This window comes from Charadrius vociferus, unplaced genomic scaffold (assembly GCF_000708025.1).
Source record: "Charadrius vociferus isolate BGI_N301 unplaced genomic scaffold, ASM70802v2 scaffold55, whole genome shotgun sequence".
NCBI lineage: Eukaryota > Metazoa > Chordata > Aves > Charadriiformes > Charadriidae > Charadrius > Charadrius vociferus.
In genome coordinates, this window is record NW_009648444.1 from 1343089 (window position 1) to 1355834 (window position 12746).

General features: G+C 42.0%; 1 protein-coding gene across 1 annotated transcript; it reads left to right on the forward strand.

Annotated features, from left to right (window-relative positions):
* The first annotated feature begins 391 nt into the window (after positions 1 to 391).
* ETNPPL (ethanolamine-phosphate phospho-lyase) lies at positions 392 to 11378 on the forward strand. The gene is made up of 12 exons (XM_009885487.1): positions 392 to 505; positions 667 to 826; positions 1659 to 1733; positions 3120 to 3213; positions 4200 to 4316; positions 6071 to 6153; positions 6663 to 6888; positions 7771 to 7925; positions 8683 to 8772; positions 8984 to 9114; positions 10027 to 10094; positions 10970 to 11378. Exons 1-12 carry the CDS (start codon positions 451 to 453, stop codon positions 11099 to 11101), a joined length of 1386 nt encoding a protein of 461 aa, XP_009883789.1. The 5' UTR covers positions 392 to 450; the 3' UTR covers positions 11102 to 11378.
* Positions 11379 to 12746: the final 1368 nt, after the last annotated feature.

Sequence of the window (12746 nt, forward strand, 5' to 3'; positions counted from 1 at the left end):
TTTTATTCCCAGGGAGTTAATTGGCCATACATGTTCATAAGGCATGTAAACAAACAGCTACAGCCTAGAAACGCAGCAGGACATATAAGGACCTGTAACGACTTGCAGTCACTGTGCTCCTGTGAAACCACTTGCAGACAGTCATGCTTTGAAAACACCCTTATTAAAGACCTAATTCTGTTCCCACCGTGCCCAGGGAGGTGCACGGCGGCTGCTTTTAATTTCAGCGAGAGCCCTGTTTGACCACCATGTGAACCACTCACGAGCTCTTTGCAGAGGGAGGCAGTTGTCTCTAGAGCTGCTAAACATCAACCCCCTCAACACTCATAGGAGGGGGAAGGACTGAGAAAACTAAAATAGTGTTATTTTATAATTATTTTTTTTAGGCCTTCCTGCAAAGTTTTCTTTGCCAAGGACCCTCTGAAGATAGTGCGTGCTCAGGGCCAATATATGTTTGATGAGAAGGGAGAAAAATACTTAGACTGTATCAACAACGTTGCACACGGTAAGCAGTTCAGCTTTAAGGCTGCTTTTATTCCTTCATTTCTAACAGTGATCAGAACACACTTCTTCCAAGTGATGATGTTCACAGTGCTTCTCTGAATGTCCTTGTGTGGCTCAATAACTGACTGCTTGCTAGTAATAACTAATTATTTCCTTCTTCAGTTGGCCACAGTCATCCATATGTGATAAAGGCTGCAACAAAACAGATGGAACTGCTCAATACAAATTCCCGGTTCCTGCATGACAACCTTGTTCAGTACGCACAGCGTCTCACAGCCACCCTGCCAGAGAAACTCTCTGTTTGCTATTTTGTTAACTCTGGGTATGTCTGAATATTATTATTTTTTTTCCATTGTGACTATCTTGGTCCTGTTTGAGGCGGACACTTAGAAGAGCTTACTCCAAATCTTACTAAGTAGGACTTAGTAATAAGCAACAACAATATTTCCAGTACTGATCGAAGGATCCTTCCTATTTGCAGCTGTCATATGTAGGGTGATGCCTCAATGCAAGAGAGCCAAAACGTGAAACTGGTCAGCTGAATGCTATGCAAAAAGGGGGGGAGGGGAAAGCAAGAAAAAGCAAATTAGACCGCAAATTGGTGAACCCAATCTGTAAATTGACATATGACCTTGGAAATTAGTACTCTTCTTTAGGCAGCCTGTTTAGTCTGTGATCACTTACATTGCCAGAACAGACAACCTGTCGGGCTTGAAGGTTGAGTCATCATTTGGGGAGCAGATTCACGTTCTCTGCTGCCTGAGGGTGCAAATGCTGGGGAGGATGGAGCCGTCGTGGAGGGTGGGAGACGGGGCTGGCACGCTGTTGCTTTTCGAGGGTTTGCGGCTGCATTGCGCTCTCAGCTGCGAAGCACTCTCATTTGTACCAAGAGGATGTAAATATCCACAAGCAAACTGGTGTGTGGGGGGAGAAAGCATCTCTTTGTTTGCTGTTTATACAAAGAGCTGTTTTTTCTTTGCCCTCTTATGTGGCATTTGCAGTCTCAACCTCAGCATTGTAATCTGTAGAGTAACAGAGCCTGCTGTGTTTATTTATTATATTCATTAGTCTCGTGCCTCCTCTTCCGTGTCAGAATACCATTTTAATTGGAAGCCCTTCCTCACTGTTTTGCGGCTGTATCTGTTATTATGCAGGTCTGAAGCAAATGATCTTGCTTTACGACTGGCTCGGCAGTACCATGGGCACCAAGATGTGATCACCCTTGAAAAGTAAGTACATAGAGTAGCTTATGTGAATGCAGCCAGCAACTCTTGCCATTACTTCAGAAGCGGCTTTGCAGACCCCCCCCACCTCCCCCGCTGTTTGTACTCCGCTGCCTGCTGAAAGAAAAGCTTTGTTGCTTTCATACTAGAACAGGTCAGGAAATCCCTTTTCCGCATTTGGATAAACACAAGTTTTGAAGATCTCTGAAAAATAAGCTTGTCAGTCACCCCGGAAGGTCAATCACCTGTTACAGGGCATTTCCCACATAGACTCCCCAAGCATTTCAGGCCAGAGACTTGAACGTTGGTTTGAAACGTCAGTGAGTGGTCTGGCCACTGGGCTGCTCTGGAAAAGGGCTTTCTGTTTGTCACGCTCTGCTGGACACGTTTCTTTTTGTACAAATAAATATCCAGTGGTCAAGAAGAAAGATCCTGCAGCTCTGCGGAGGTGCTGCACTGATGCTCAGCTCTCCTCCAGTGAACAGAAGTATGCATACAAAACCAAGCAGCTCCAAAATCAGGAGATATTGAGAGCTCCATCATCCATGGCTGACCCTGTCTCTGGGTTTCCCTATCCTAGATGCAGCTGTAGGATTGGTTACGCTGCTGTAGCACCGGATCTTCTCGGGCTGTGATTAGAAAGTCCAGCCAGAGCAACTGCAGGAGCACGTGTCTCTATCTGAACTGCACAAAGCTTCTGTGACTCGGCTGTGCTCGGGTTCCTGGTAGCCCTCCTTGACTCAGGTGGCCAAGATTTGGAGCCACTGACAGTAGCTTCCGTCAGGAGGGGCTGAGGATGGAGCTGGCTCTGTCACTGCTTCACTGCAACGTCTTCTGTTCCTGAACAACACAGGGTATTTCTTTGCCCGGGTCCCAAGGTTCTGTAGGCTTCTGCTATAGCTGCTGTCCCAGTCAGGGCGGGCTTTCTGTCCTTCCTATGTGTCCATTGGCAGATTTTGTTGACTGGGTGGTAACAAGGTGTAAAGAAGAGAAAGGAGTGCAAAAACATCCTCTCTACCCTATGTGTGTGCTACTGTGAGGTTGTGACAGGTCTTTGATTTGGTTTGAGGTTCCCTTTGCTTCATGTTTATGGCTCAACTGCTGGCTAAGGCTGCTAGCGCAGCCACCGCAGAGGTGATGCGGTCCCAGGGACATCATCTTGCAAGAAAAAAAACCTCCTGGTTTCAGTCTCGCTAGTGAATTAAAGTCAACAGCAGCTTCATATTGCCTTTGAGAGAAAGACTGAGTAAATTAAATCAAGATCCCTTCACAAACAGTGCTACTGTGTTGCAGATACAGTTGCTTATTCTGGATTATTTATGGGCACAGTTGTAAATTTAGGTCTTCTATAAATTTGGTGAAAAGTGACTTCAATATTTAACACTCATGCAGTGCTTACCATGGCCATGTTACATCTCTGATTGACATCAGTCCCTATAAATTTAATCAGCTGGGAAAGGACAGCAAGAAGGAGTTTGTGCATGTGGTAAGTGTGGTTTTTTGCTTTTTGTTATTTTCATGCCTGTTATGCAGCATATTGTATTACCCACTTTTGGTGTAAATATACTTTTATTCTGTTTTGCTGATGCTAGAGTACATACACTTTGCTGTTTGTCAGTGGATCAAATACAGCAATTTTTTTTATCTTTTGGGTTTCTAGGAGGGTATTCAGCTGTGAGGCTGATTTACTTTATAGTGCTACAAGTTTCCTGAGTCATTGCACTGTATAGTTACACAGTTTGAAGAAATTAGCCAATATCTGTTGCGTTGGTTTGGCTAAAGATATGCAGGGCTTTTGAGTCTACATCCAAAAACTGGAAAGGCAGACCCCACAAGTTCACACAGATCTGGGTATAGAGCTCCAACTGAGCACGGTACTGTTTGATTTTTCAGCCTGAACTTGTATATCTTACAAAGACAAAAGCAATTCTCAGCCCAGAGACATACATCAAGCAGGTTTTTCCTACCTAGACCTCCTTGTGTTAACCACACTGCCAAAGCAGTATCCACCTTTCTATACCACTTCCTTTCTCCTGTTTACTGAACTCTCCCAACACCGTCTGTAGAGGCCTGAAGGTCATAAAGATTCATACCGTGACTCGGACACTGGAAGGGAAGCGACAAACTGGAAAACCCCATTCTCCAGTTGCAGAAATGGATCTTTCTGCAAGAATCTGAAATAAGATGATGGATGAGGACTCAGTATTGTGTCCTGGGGAGAGAAGGGACAGTCTTGAAAGGTGGATGAGGTAGATGATGGCTCTTTCAACAGTCATGTCTAGTAATGTTGAGCACATCACAGGGTTTGAGCTCCTGTAAGCATTTTGCAGTTCCATGCAGAAATTCAGGCTGTCCTATTATCTATATGTGTGGAAAGACAAAAATGCAGAGCAATAGAAAAGAAAGTAAATGTTTCATAGAAGGGTGGGCTTTAAAAAAAAAAAAAAGAAAAAAAAAATGTTTTTTTTTCAGGCTCCTTCTCCAGATATCTACAGAGGGAAATATAGGGAAGACCACCCAGATCCAGCAAGCGCCTATGCTGAAGAGGTGAAAAAGATTATTGAAGAAGCACAGAAGAATGGACGCAAGGTGTGTGTTTTGTGCTCTAGAAATGCTGAGGCTTCATCTGTTAAGCGTGGCATGGGGGCACGAAACAAGCAACTAAGCACATGTTTCTTTACTCAGTTTCCATTGCTTCCCACTCCCCTTCATTTTTTTCGACGGTGGGTTCTGTGTTCAAAATGGGCTATTTTTCTTCCTGATGCTCTTACCATAATTTTTCTAGGCATCAATGAAAGCATCAATAATACAGCTGTAAATAAGCAGATGAAGCCAAAGCAGTTTCATTTCCTATTTTATGCATTGAATCTACTGATTGTAAATATCTTAGGGCAAGCTTTGAGGTCAGCTGAGAAACTACATCACCAGTTCTAGCAAGGATATATAAAAGTCTCCAGGACATGGAGGAAATATGCTAATAAAATCTTGATACTATATTTCTGAGTCTAGTAGTTTAAGGTAACTTTGGAGTCATCTAAAAAGGTGAACCTTTCAATCATACACAATACGACCTTGATAAAAACAGACAATTTCTGAATAGGCTTACTTGAATGTGTGTTAATGTTTTTTATGATGGCATTAGCATTTTGAGACATGTAGAGCTTGATCCAAAGCCCACTGAAGTCACAGAAGACTTCAGTGGAAATCAGAACAGCATGTTCCCTTCTAGTCCAATGGACTTGCATCACTCTTCTTTTAGTTTCTTCATCAACTTTTTTTTATTCTCTACTAACGGATAGTTTTGTTTTTTTCTTCCCTTGTTTCCTTTCTTTTGCATATTTCTTAGGTTGTGGTGACATAGACCTGTGGCAGGACAAGTTGTGCTAAAGGCTAAGCCTCACATGCTATGGGAAGCTTCGTACTCTTTGGCCGTAGCATGCCTCTTCAAATATAGTGTACGGTTCTTTACACGTTACTGCTCGGCCTTGTTTCCAGGAAGACTGCACCAGCCCAGAGAGACCTCTTGATGCTCAGGGAGGGGTTCACAAGTGGTGTGGGGATGCAATCCCTTAAATAGCAGACTTATGCTGAGATTTTGGGGTAATATCGTATCTCTGCTGCATAGACCTCTGCTGTTGACGAGAAACGAATTTTGATGTTCCAGTGTATCTGATCCGCTGCTCTTACCCTTCCCGACTTGAAATAACTTCCTTTTTCATTCCTAGCAACTGGAATTATTTCACTTGTAGAATTTTTCTCCTCTTTTGTCAAGTGCCTCATGTTGACATTTTACTTGTGTAGTTATTTGCATTAGGCAGGGGTGCCCAAAGCATAGCCACAGGTCATTTTACCGTTCAGCTTCTACCCACCTCTACCTGGTGTTCAGGATTGAACAAAAAAGCTGATCACCGCATTTACCCATTACTGGAGAGCCTTGGCATTAAGCAAGTTTCATTAACCTCTTGGGGAAAATGGCAGACACTGTTGTGTGTCTCCTGTAAATTGAAATTTGTAAATAAATTTACAGAGCTCCCAGGAGCCTGACCCAACATCCACTGACATCAGTGTCTTCCACTTCAAGAGGTGTAGGACCAGGGCTCAAAAGAGGTCCTTGTATTCCCATCAGGTTGCAAAGGTGGCCCTGGCTACTGCAAATTTGGGCACCCCAGATTACAAAATGAATAAATTCTTTAGCTGTAGCTGTTCTCAAGAGCCCTCGGTTGTCCAATCCATTGCGTGATTAAATTAAGGCACAAGTTTAAACATTTATTTCTAGACTGTTAGATGTTTGTGTAAAGGCCAAGTAGATGAATACAGCTCTCACCTGAGTTTGTTTTTTGTAGATTGCTGCCTTCATAGCCGAATCCATGCAGAGCTGTGGAGGCCAAGTAATTCCACCTGTGGGCTATTTCCAGAAAGTGGCAGAGTATGTACATCACTTCAAAAGGGCATAACTGGAAAATTAACCAAAGAAATAGGTTTTTCACTATAGGCTTATCCCATCAATTCAGCTATCTCCCTCTCTTGTTCATGGCTATCTGTGGTTCCTTTCTACTTTTTGAAGAGTATTATTCCACTTCTATTTTTTATGGAACATCAGCTGACTAGTTGGTTTTAGCTGGATAATTGTCTTTCCTTTTCTATCTTTAATGCTCAGGCCGTAATTTTGATGGAAGATTAAGTTGAACCATCATAGATATAACCCTGCAGTACTGTTACAGTAGCCCTATTTTGCATGAAAAAAATTAGCAAACTAAAGATTTTTTTAATTGAAATAGCTATATCTGTGTTTCAGCAGCCACGTTCTTTCTTTTTTTTAACTAACCTGGTCTCAACAGTGGAGAATTTCTGTAATACTCACTCCCTTGTCCTAGATTGCTTAACCGAGACGTGTACTGCAGCACTAATCATTCAGGCTCTTCTGTCTGTTTGCAGGTACGTGCGTGCAGCCGGTGGAGTGTTCATAGCTGATGAGGTCCAGGTTGGCTTTGGCAGAGTTGGCAAGCATTTTTGGGCATTCCAGCTGCAAGGCGAAGATTTTGTGCCTGACATTGTCACCATGGGAAAGCCCATTGGCAACGGCCACCCTATGTCTTGTGTGGTCACAACAAGGGAAATTGCTGAAAGTTTTGGTGCCTCTGGATTGGAGTATTTCAATACAGTAAGTTCGTAGATGAAGGTTTGCCTTTTTTTCTTTTGGTCTGCACCTAGCAGTTACAAGTTATTAAGGTGATTCAGCTAGCATCTGCATCCATCACGATATCACTTTACTAGGAGCTCAAGTTAACCGCAATCTAATATCTAAAAGCAAGTGGAGAGGCTTTGAAATATGCTCTGTACCTAGTGGTATATCTTAATATGGACCAGCACTAACTCTCTGGCAAGTTGTGTGTCTCAGCTCACATCCATACAGACAAATTATTCCTTACTTCTCTCTCACTCTCCACCCCCTGTGAAATGTTGACCATGTAAAATTTCATTCTCTAGGACAGACCCTGTGCTGGTGGGGCTCTTGCCCTGGCAGACCTTGCTCTGCAGTTGTCACCTAACAAAACAGCGACCCTTTACCAGGAAACATTTGAGCTGCGTGCATGCCACAGAGAAGCAGCTTTCTTCTTGTTTACTGCGTCCTGTTTCTGCTCCTGTGACTAAGCCTTCTTCCCAGCTCCCATGAATCCGCCTGCTTTCAATGGAGTTTATACCCTCCAGGTCAATAAATATCAGATCTATCACCCACTGTTCACAGGAGCATTTTGCCTCCACATGCAATCAGCAAACCATGACAGCAGCTTGAACGCTTCAGCTGTGAAATCTTCAAATTACTGAAACTCAAAGCAGAGGAAGAGAGACCCCCTCCCTTGGGCCTCTTACACTGACCAAAGTGTGGGGGACAGTGCTCCACAGCCTGCGTGGCACAAAATCCCCACCTCTTCAAGCTTTCTTTATGACGTGCCAAGCAGGAGAGGGCAAGTGAAAACAACATGGATAGACACAGATGAATGTTTCTGACAGGTTTTATTTTCCTATTTGTCTTTACTATCAGTTTGGAGGCAATCCAGTGTCTTGTGCTATTGGTTTGGCTGTGCTGGAGGTAATAGAAAAAGAAGATCTCCAAGGAAATGCTACACGTGTAGGAAATTATCTCCTGGAGTTGCTGGCTGAGCAAAAAGAGAAACATCCCTTAGTGGGAGATATCAGGTGGGTGCCTTACAGCGATGTCAGAGAAGAAAAATAACTATGCTAGAAAAATCAAAAAGATTGGGGTGAGGGGAACACAGAAACATTATGTCATGATAATGCTACACCTCTTTTTTTTAAAATGGACTACCCCAAACTGATACTGTAAGGCAATAAATTTTTCAAAAAAGTTGTCCATCCATCTGCTTAGTTAGGTATAAGCATAGCCACTAGAAGAGCTCTGGAAGAAAGTAGAAGAGCCATCCATGTGCAATACCCCAGTTGTCAGCACACTGGTGGGATGATGGAGACCTTGTTCAAATCTCTGGTCCGTTTCATTTGGAGATGTTAGTGTGGGTTCTCCTCATCTCATGTTACTACCATGATAACTGCCTTCAAGTTTTTTTGCAGGGGTTGGGTTGTAGGTTTTTTTTAGTTCTTGTTTTTGGTTATTTGTCTTCCACAGCTCCCTGGCTTGAAGTTTGCAGGATAAGAAAGAAAGAAAATTATTCTATCGGTCTTAATTGGCTGTGCAGCCTTAATGAGCCAGCTAAATTTATTTATCCAGAAATATCTGTTATCCCACTTGATTGGCTGAAGTAGCCAGTGCCAAAAGACGACCAAAGAGAAAGTCTCCTCTCTTTCCTGCTGCTCCTTCCCTACTCGCGCCCCAGGGATGGGAATTGCAGTTGTTAGAAACAGGTTTTGCATTTGCAGCAGGAGGCTTGGGTTACTGACACTGGATTTCACTTGTCTGTATTTTTTTTCTCTACTCCAGGGGTGTTGGATTGTTTGTTGGAGTGGATCTGGTGAAAGATCAACAAAAGAGAACACCAGCCACAGCTGAAGCCCTTCACCTTATTTACAAGTAATTGGTTTTTAAAGACTATGTGCAGTGATCAAACCCTCCTAATGTTCCCTAGCAATTAGTCATTAATTTCAGTTTAAATTTGTGTAGCTTTTGATAACATAGTACTAGAAAAAGAAAAGTTTCAAAATCTAACTCAGCCTGAAGGGTCTGACAGGGCACAACATAGTTTTATACCTGTGTCTAACACAGATGTTTCCTCTTTCCACAGGCTGAAAGAGCATCAAATCCTTCTTAGTGCAGATGGACCCCACAGAAATATACTAAAATTTAAACCGCCAATGTGTTTCACAACGGAAGATGCAAAACATGTAGTGGAGACAATTGATGCACTGCTCACAGGTATGTGTGCTCAAAGGAATACTCTTCTTTGTTCATTTCCAGGTGACCCGTTAGAAACACCACCCACCATAATCTAGACCATTACATGCAAGGGAAGGTATCAGTTGCGTTTCTTACCACTTGTCCAGACTGCTGTTTTTAATGTCAATTATTATAAATAAGTAAAAAGCCCCATACATACTTTAGCCAAACTGACAAAATCCCACTCTTGATCCTTTCTCTCACAGAGTCAGTGTTGTTACTTATTTCTTGTCGCATATGCTATATGTTAAGCAGCAAATATATTAATTCATCACAGGCTTGAAAGACACTGCTGAAGAAGTGGCAAAACTTTCCATAATGTGCTCTACCTTATTATTTTTTTTTATTTAATTGGCATACTGGAACATGACTGTCTCACTCAAATTTAGCCTGAAGGTTTTCAGGCTCTATTTATCTTCTACCTGGGGACCAATCCAGGGGAAAATAATGTCAGGTATACTATTAGCATAAGGACTCTCCAAGCCTTTTCTACATTGAAAAATGTAGAAAATGCTACATTGAAAATGTAGAAAATGCTCCCATCTTCCCAGATTATAACAACTGGAGTTAGACTAGCACAAACCTGCTGGACAAAGGCAGAATTCAGCTCTGAAAGGTCTATCTGAACCCCCATCCTACAGTTAAGCTGCTAATTTCATTTTTTTTCTCTAAACACCCCCCCAAGCTACACAGTCCTGATGATACATTAATCACATCACCTCAGAAGAATGTTTTAGGAACTATTCATCATTCTTTAGTTATTCTTCTGTGTGATAAATGCCCAGAGGAATAGCTGATTAGGTATTTTTTACTTCAGCCAGCTGTTAAATTGACTGTATGCTTACTTACCTCTTGTCCTTTTTAATTTAATTATTTTATTACTTTTTTTAGAAATGGAAGAGGCAACTGGAATGAAGACAGAAAATAATGCATCTACAAATGCACAGTGTAAAAGAAAAGTATGTTTTGATTATTTTTTTTTAACTCTTATTTGGATAGGTGTTTGGCAAAGCAAGTGTATATTACTTTGGTAGAGCACGCCTTCATTTTTGGTTGCATGAGCGGCTCTGTGCCTTGCCACTGAGCTCAGAATGTAACCCACTACTAGAAACCTGAGAGGATTGTGTTACTGGGGCAAAACTAAAAAGAGAGGAGTAATACAGACCTACGATGAGAAACGTGTTATAGACAAGCCCCTCGCTTTGTCTCCTTGTGTGCAAACAAAACCGACCAGACTTTGGGCTGCACAAAACTGTGAGCTCAGCGGTCAACAATTTTACTATTTCTAGGTATTGTGCGCTACTGATGGATATTTGGATTTCTGAGCAAGCCTTCAGCTTGGAAGGTGTCCAAGTTTTTGGAGAGTTCCAAGGATTTAGTTTCCACCATAGCTCTTTGAGTCTGAATGGCTGACACGCATCCAAATTAGGACTTCTTAGGTGCAGCTCCAGCCTTGGATAAATCATACACAATTTCTCACACCCTTAAAAACACACGTCACCCACCGTGCTATAGGAAAGCTCGCTGAGCTGTTCCTTGGTGAGTTTTCCAGTCACGCTGTGAATGGTAGGAAGGCAGCAGCTCGGCTGTCTGGGAATGTAGTAATTAAGGCAGAGACCCTATGGACTACTGGCTACCTAGGTTATACTAGATTTGGGGTGCGAGACTCCTCTTACAGACACCGGTACACATTCGGTTCAATTTCTTTCAAAGCTAAGAAGCTGTGCCACTGAAAGAGGAGAGTCAGGCAGAGCTACCTAATGGGAAGCAAGCCCAGTGGCTGCCTGTTGGAAGACACGCACGTGCCTTCACTGACGCTTCATTTCTGTTTCAGACGACTGAAGGGAGTTCTCAACCAGAAGGTGCAAGTGACAGCGTCGGCCATATGAATGGAGCTGCCTGCAGACAAGAAAATGGGCTTTACTCTAAAAAACGCTCAGTGCCAAGTAAAAGAATAAGAACATGAAGAAGGAAAGTTTCCTCATTCAGTTTGAATTTGTGTCCGGCTTGCTTTTGAGATGAAGAGTGCAATAGTCCGAGTCCTAGGATCTGTTTGAAGCCTAGTCCTACCTTCCGTACACTGGCTGAATTCCTATTAGCTTCAGTAGGAGTTTAAAATACCTTTTCAGATACTTGAGAACTGCGCCATGTGGCTTGAAATCTAGATGTGACAGAACGGACAAGTGATCCACAAATACCTTGGTGCCGGGGGCAGGCCTGACATAGGTACACAAACTCAGTGAAATCTGTGGATTTACCCGTATCACACAGAATCTGAATTGCTTAACCATCATACAAGCAAATGCCAATCCTTTTAAGTTTAAAATTATATGCTTAACATGCTATTTTTACAATATTTTAAATTTCAATATGTAATATTGAGATGTTAATTACTTCCCATGTTTTAATGGCTGAATTCACAGAACAATGCTTGAGAGAGAAATCATTATTATCTTCCAGTGTAACTTGGGTCCTATGGACCGTATTCCCAGCTGATGTAAATTGACGTAGCTTTGTTAATGCCAACGATGCTCTACCAAGAGTCTACCACTGTGTGTGTAGAGGCTCAGTGTTTCTGCAGGGCATTCTCACTTTATGTTCCAAGAAAATGAAGAATCTGGATCCTAATTTTCTATGGATAAAGCAACTTTTATAAATAACTATTTATATAGAGTAAGATTTTGTTATTTTTTTCCCCAAAAGTTTATATATTGAACCTTCTCAGTCCAAAAAATATGCAAGTAGAGTATATATAATTTCAGACACACACTGATTGATTGAATTTAACCCGAGGGTCTCTCAAAATGAGGTTCCCAGGGAGAGCCCAGCTTGCATTCCCATGGATTTTAGTTGTTTTGACAGTCGTGGGAATTACTGCCTGATCCTGTTGTAGCAGTGCTGTTACTTTTTGTCAGTGATGATGAAGAGTCACATACCAGTTGTATGGGATCCTGACACATAAAGGGCTGTGCTAACATTTGACGGATTACTAAAATGAGAGGACCACTGCATAAAACATGCACGCAACCACTTTGCAGCCACTGCCTGTCTGTGCTGCAGATACTTTGGGCTGATTTGCCTCCTTGTCAGTGTTAAATTTCAACAAGAGCATGCAAGCCCTGCTTCCCGTTTTTAATACATGCACAACTCTGTGCTATGGAAGACACTGAGGGCTTTACAAATGGTTTGTACTTAAGGAAAAAAAGACAAAATTTATTTCTTCTTCAATTTTAATACCTAAGTTATGCTGTTTTGTAATTGCTGCTGCTGATCCTACTGATCTGACTGAAAATTGAGCACCTTATCTAATTTTGTGTTTTCCACAATTTGCTATATTAATTTTGATGTTTCTGGTGTAACGTCTTCCAACATCCTCAAGCTGGCTTATTTTCTGTTTCATGATCCTCGAATAATTCTTCCATAAGAATAAATCTCTTATTTGTAATTATGATGTCCTCCACAAAGAGTTTGTTTGTTTGTTTGTTTTAATTTTATTCTTCATTAACACCTATTTGATGAGGAAAGTAACTTCAGTTTTGGCTGGGGGTTGTCTCCATGCTGAAGCAGAACTGGCTAGGCTGTGTTTCCCCGAGATCCTACATGGCCCTCAG

Bases quoted from the DNA above. Each gene is read 5' to 3' on its own strand.
- ETNPPL (XM_009885487.1), top strand. From the start codon at position 451: ATGTTTGATGAGAAGGGAGAAAAATACTTAGACTGTATCAACAACGTT. The intron at 827-1,658 runs GTATGTCTGAAT...GTTATTATGCAG, and splicing joins TGCTATTTTGTTAACTCTGG to GTCTGAAGCAAATGATCTTG. The intron at 4,317-6,070 runs GTGTGTGTTTTG...TGTTTTTTGTAG, and splicing joins CACAGAAGAATGGACGCAAG to ATTGCTGCCTTCATAGCCGA.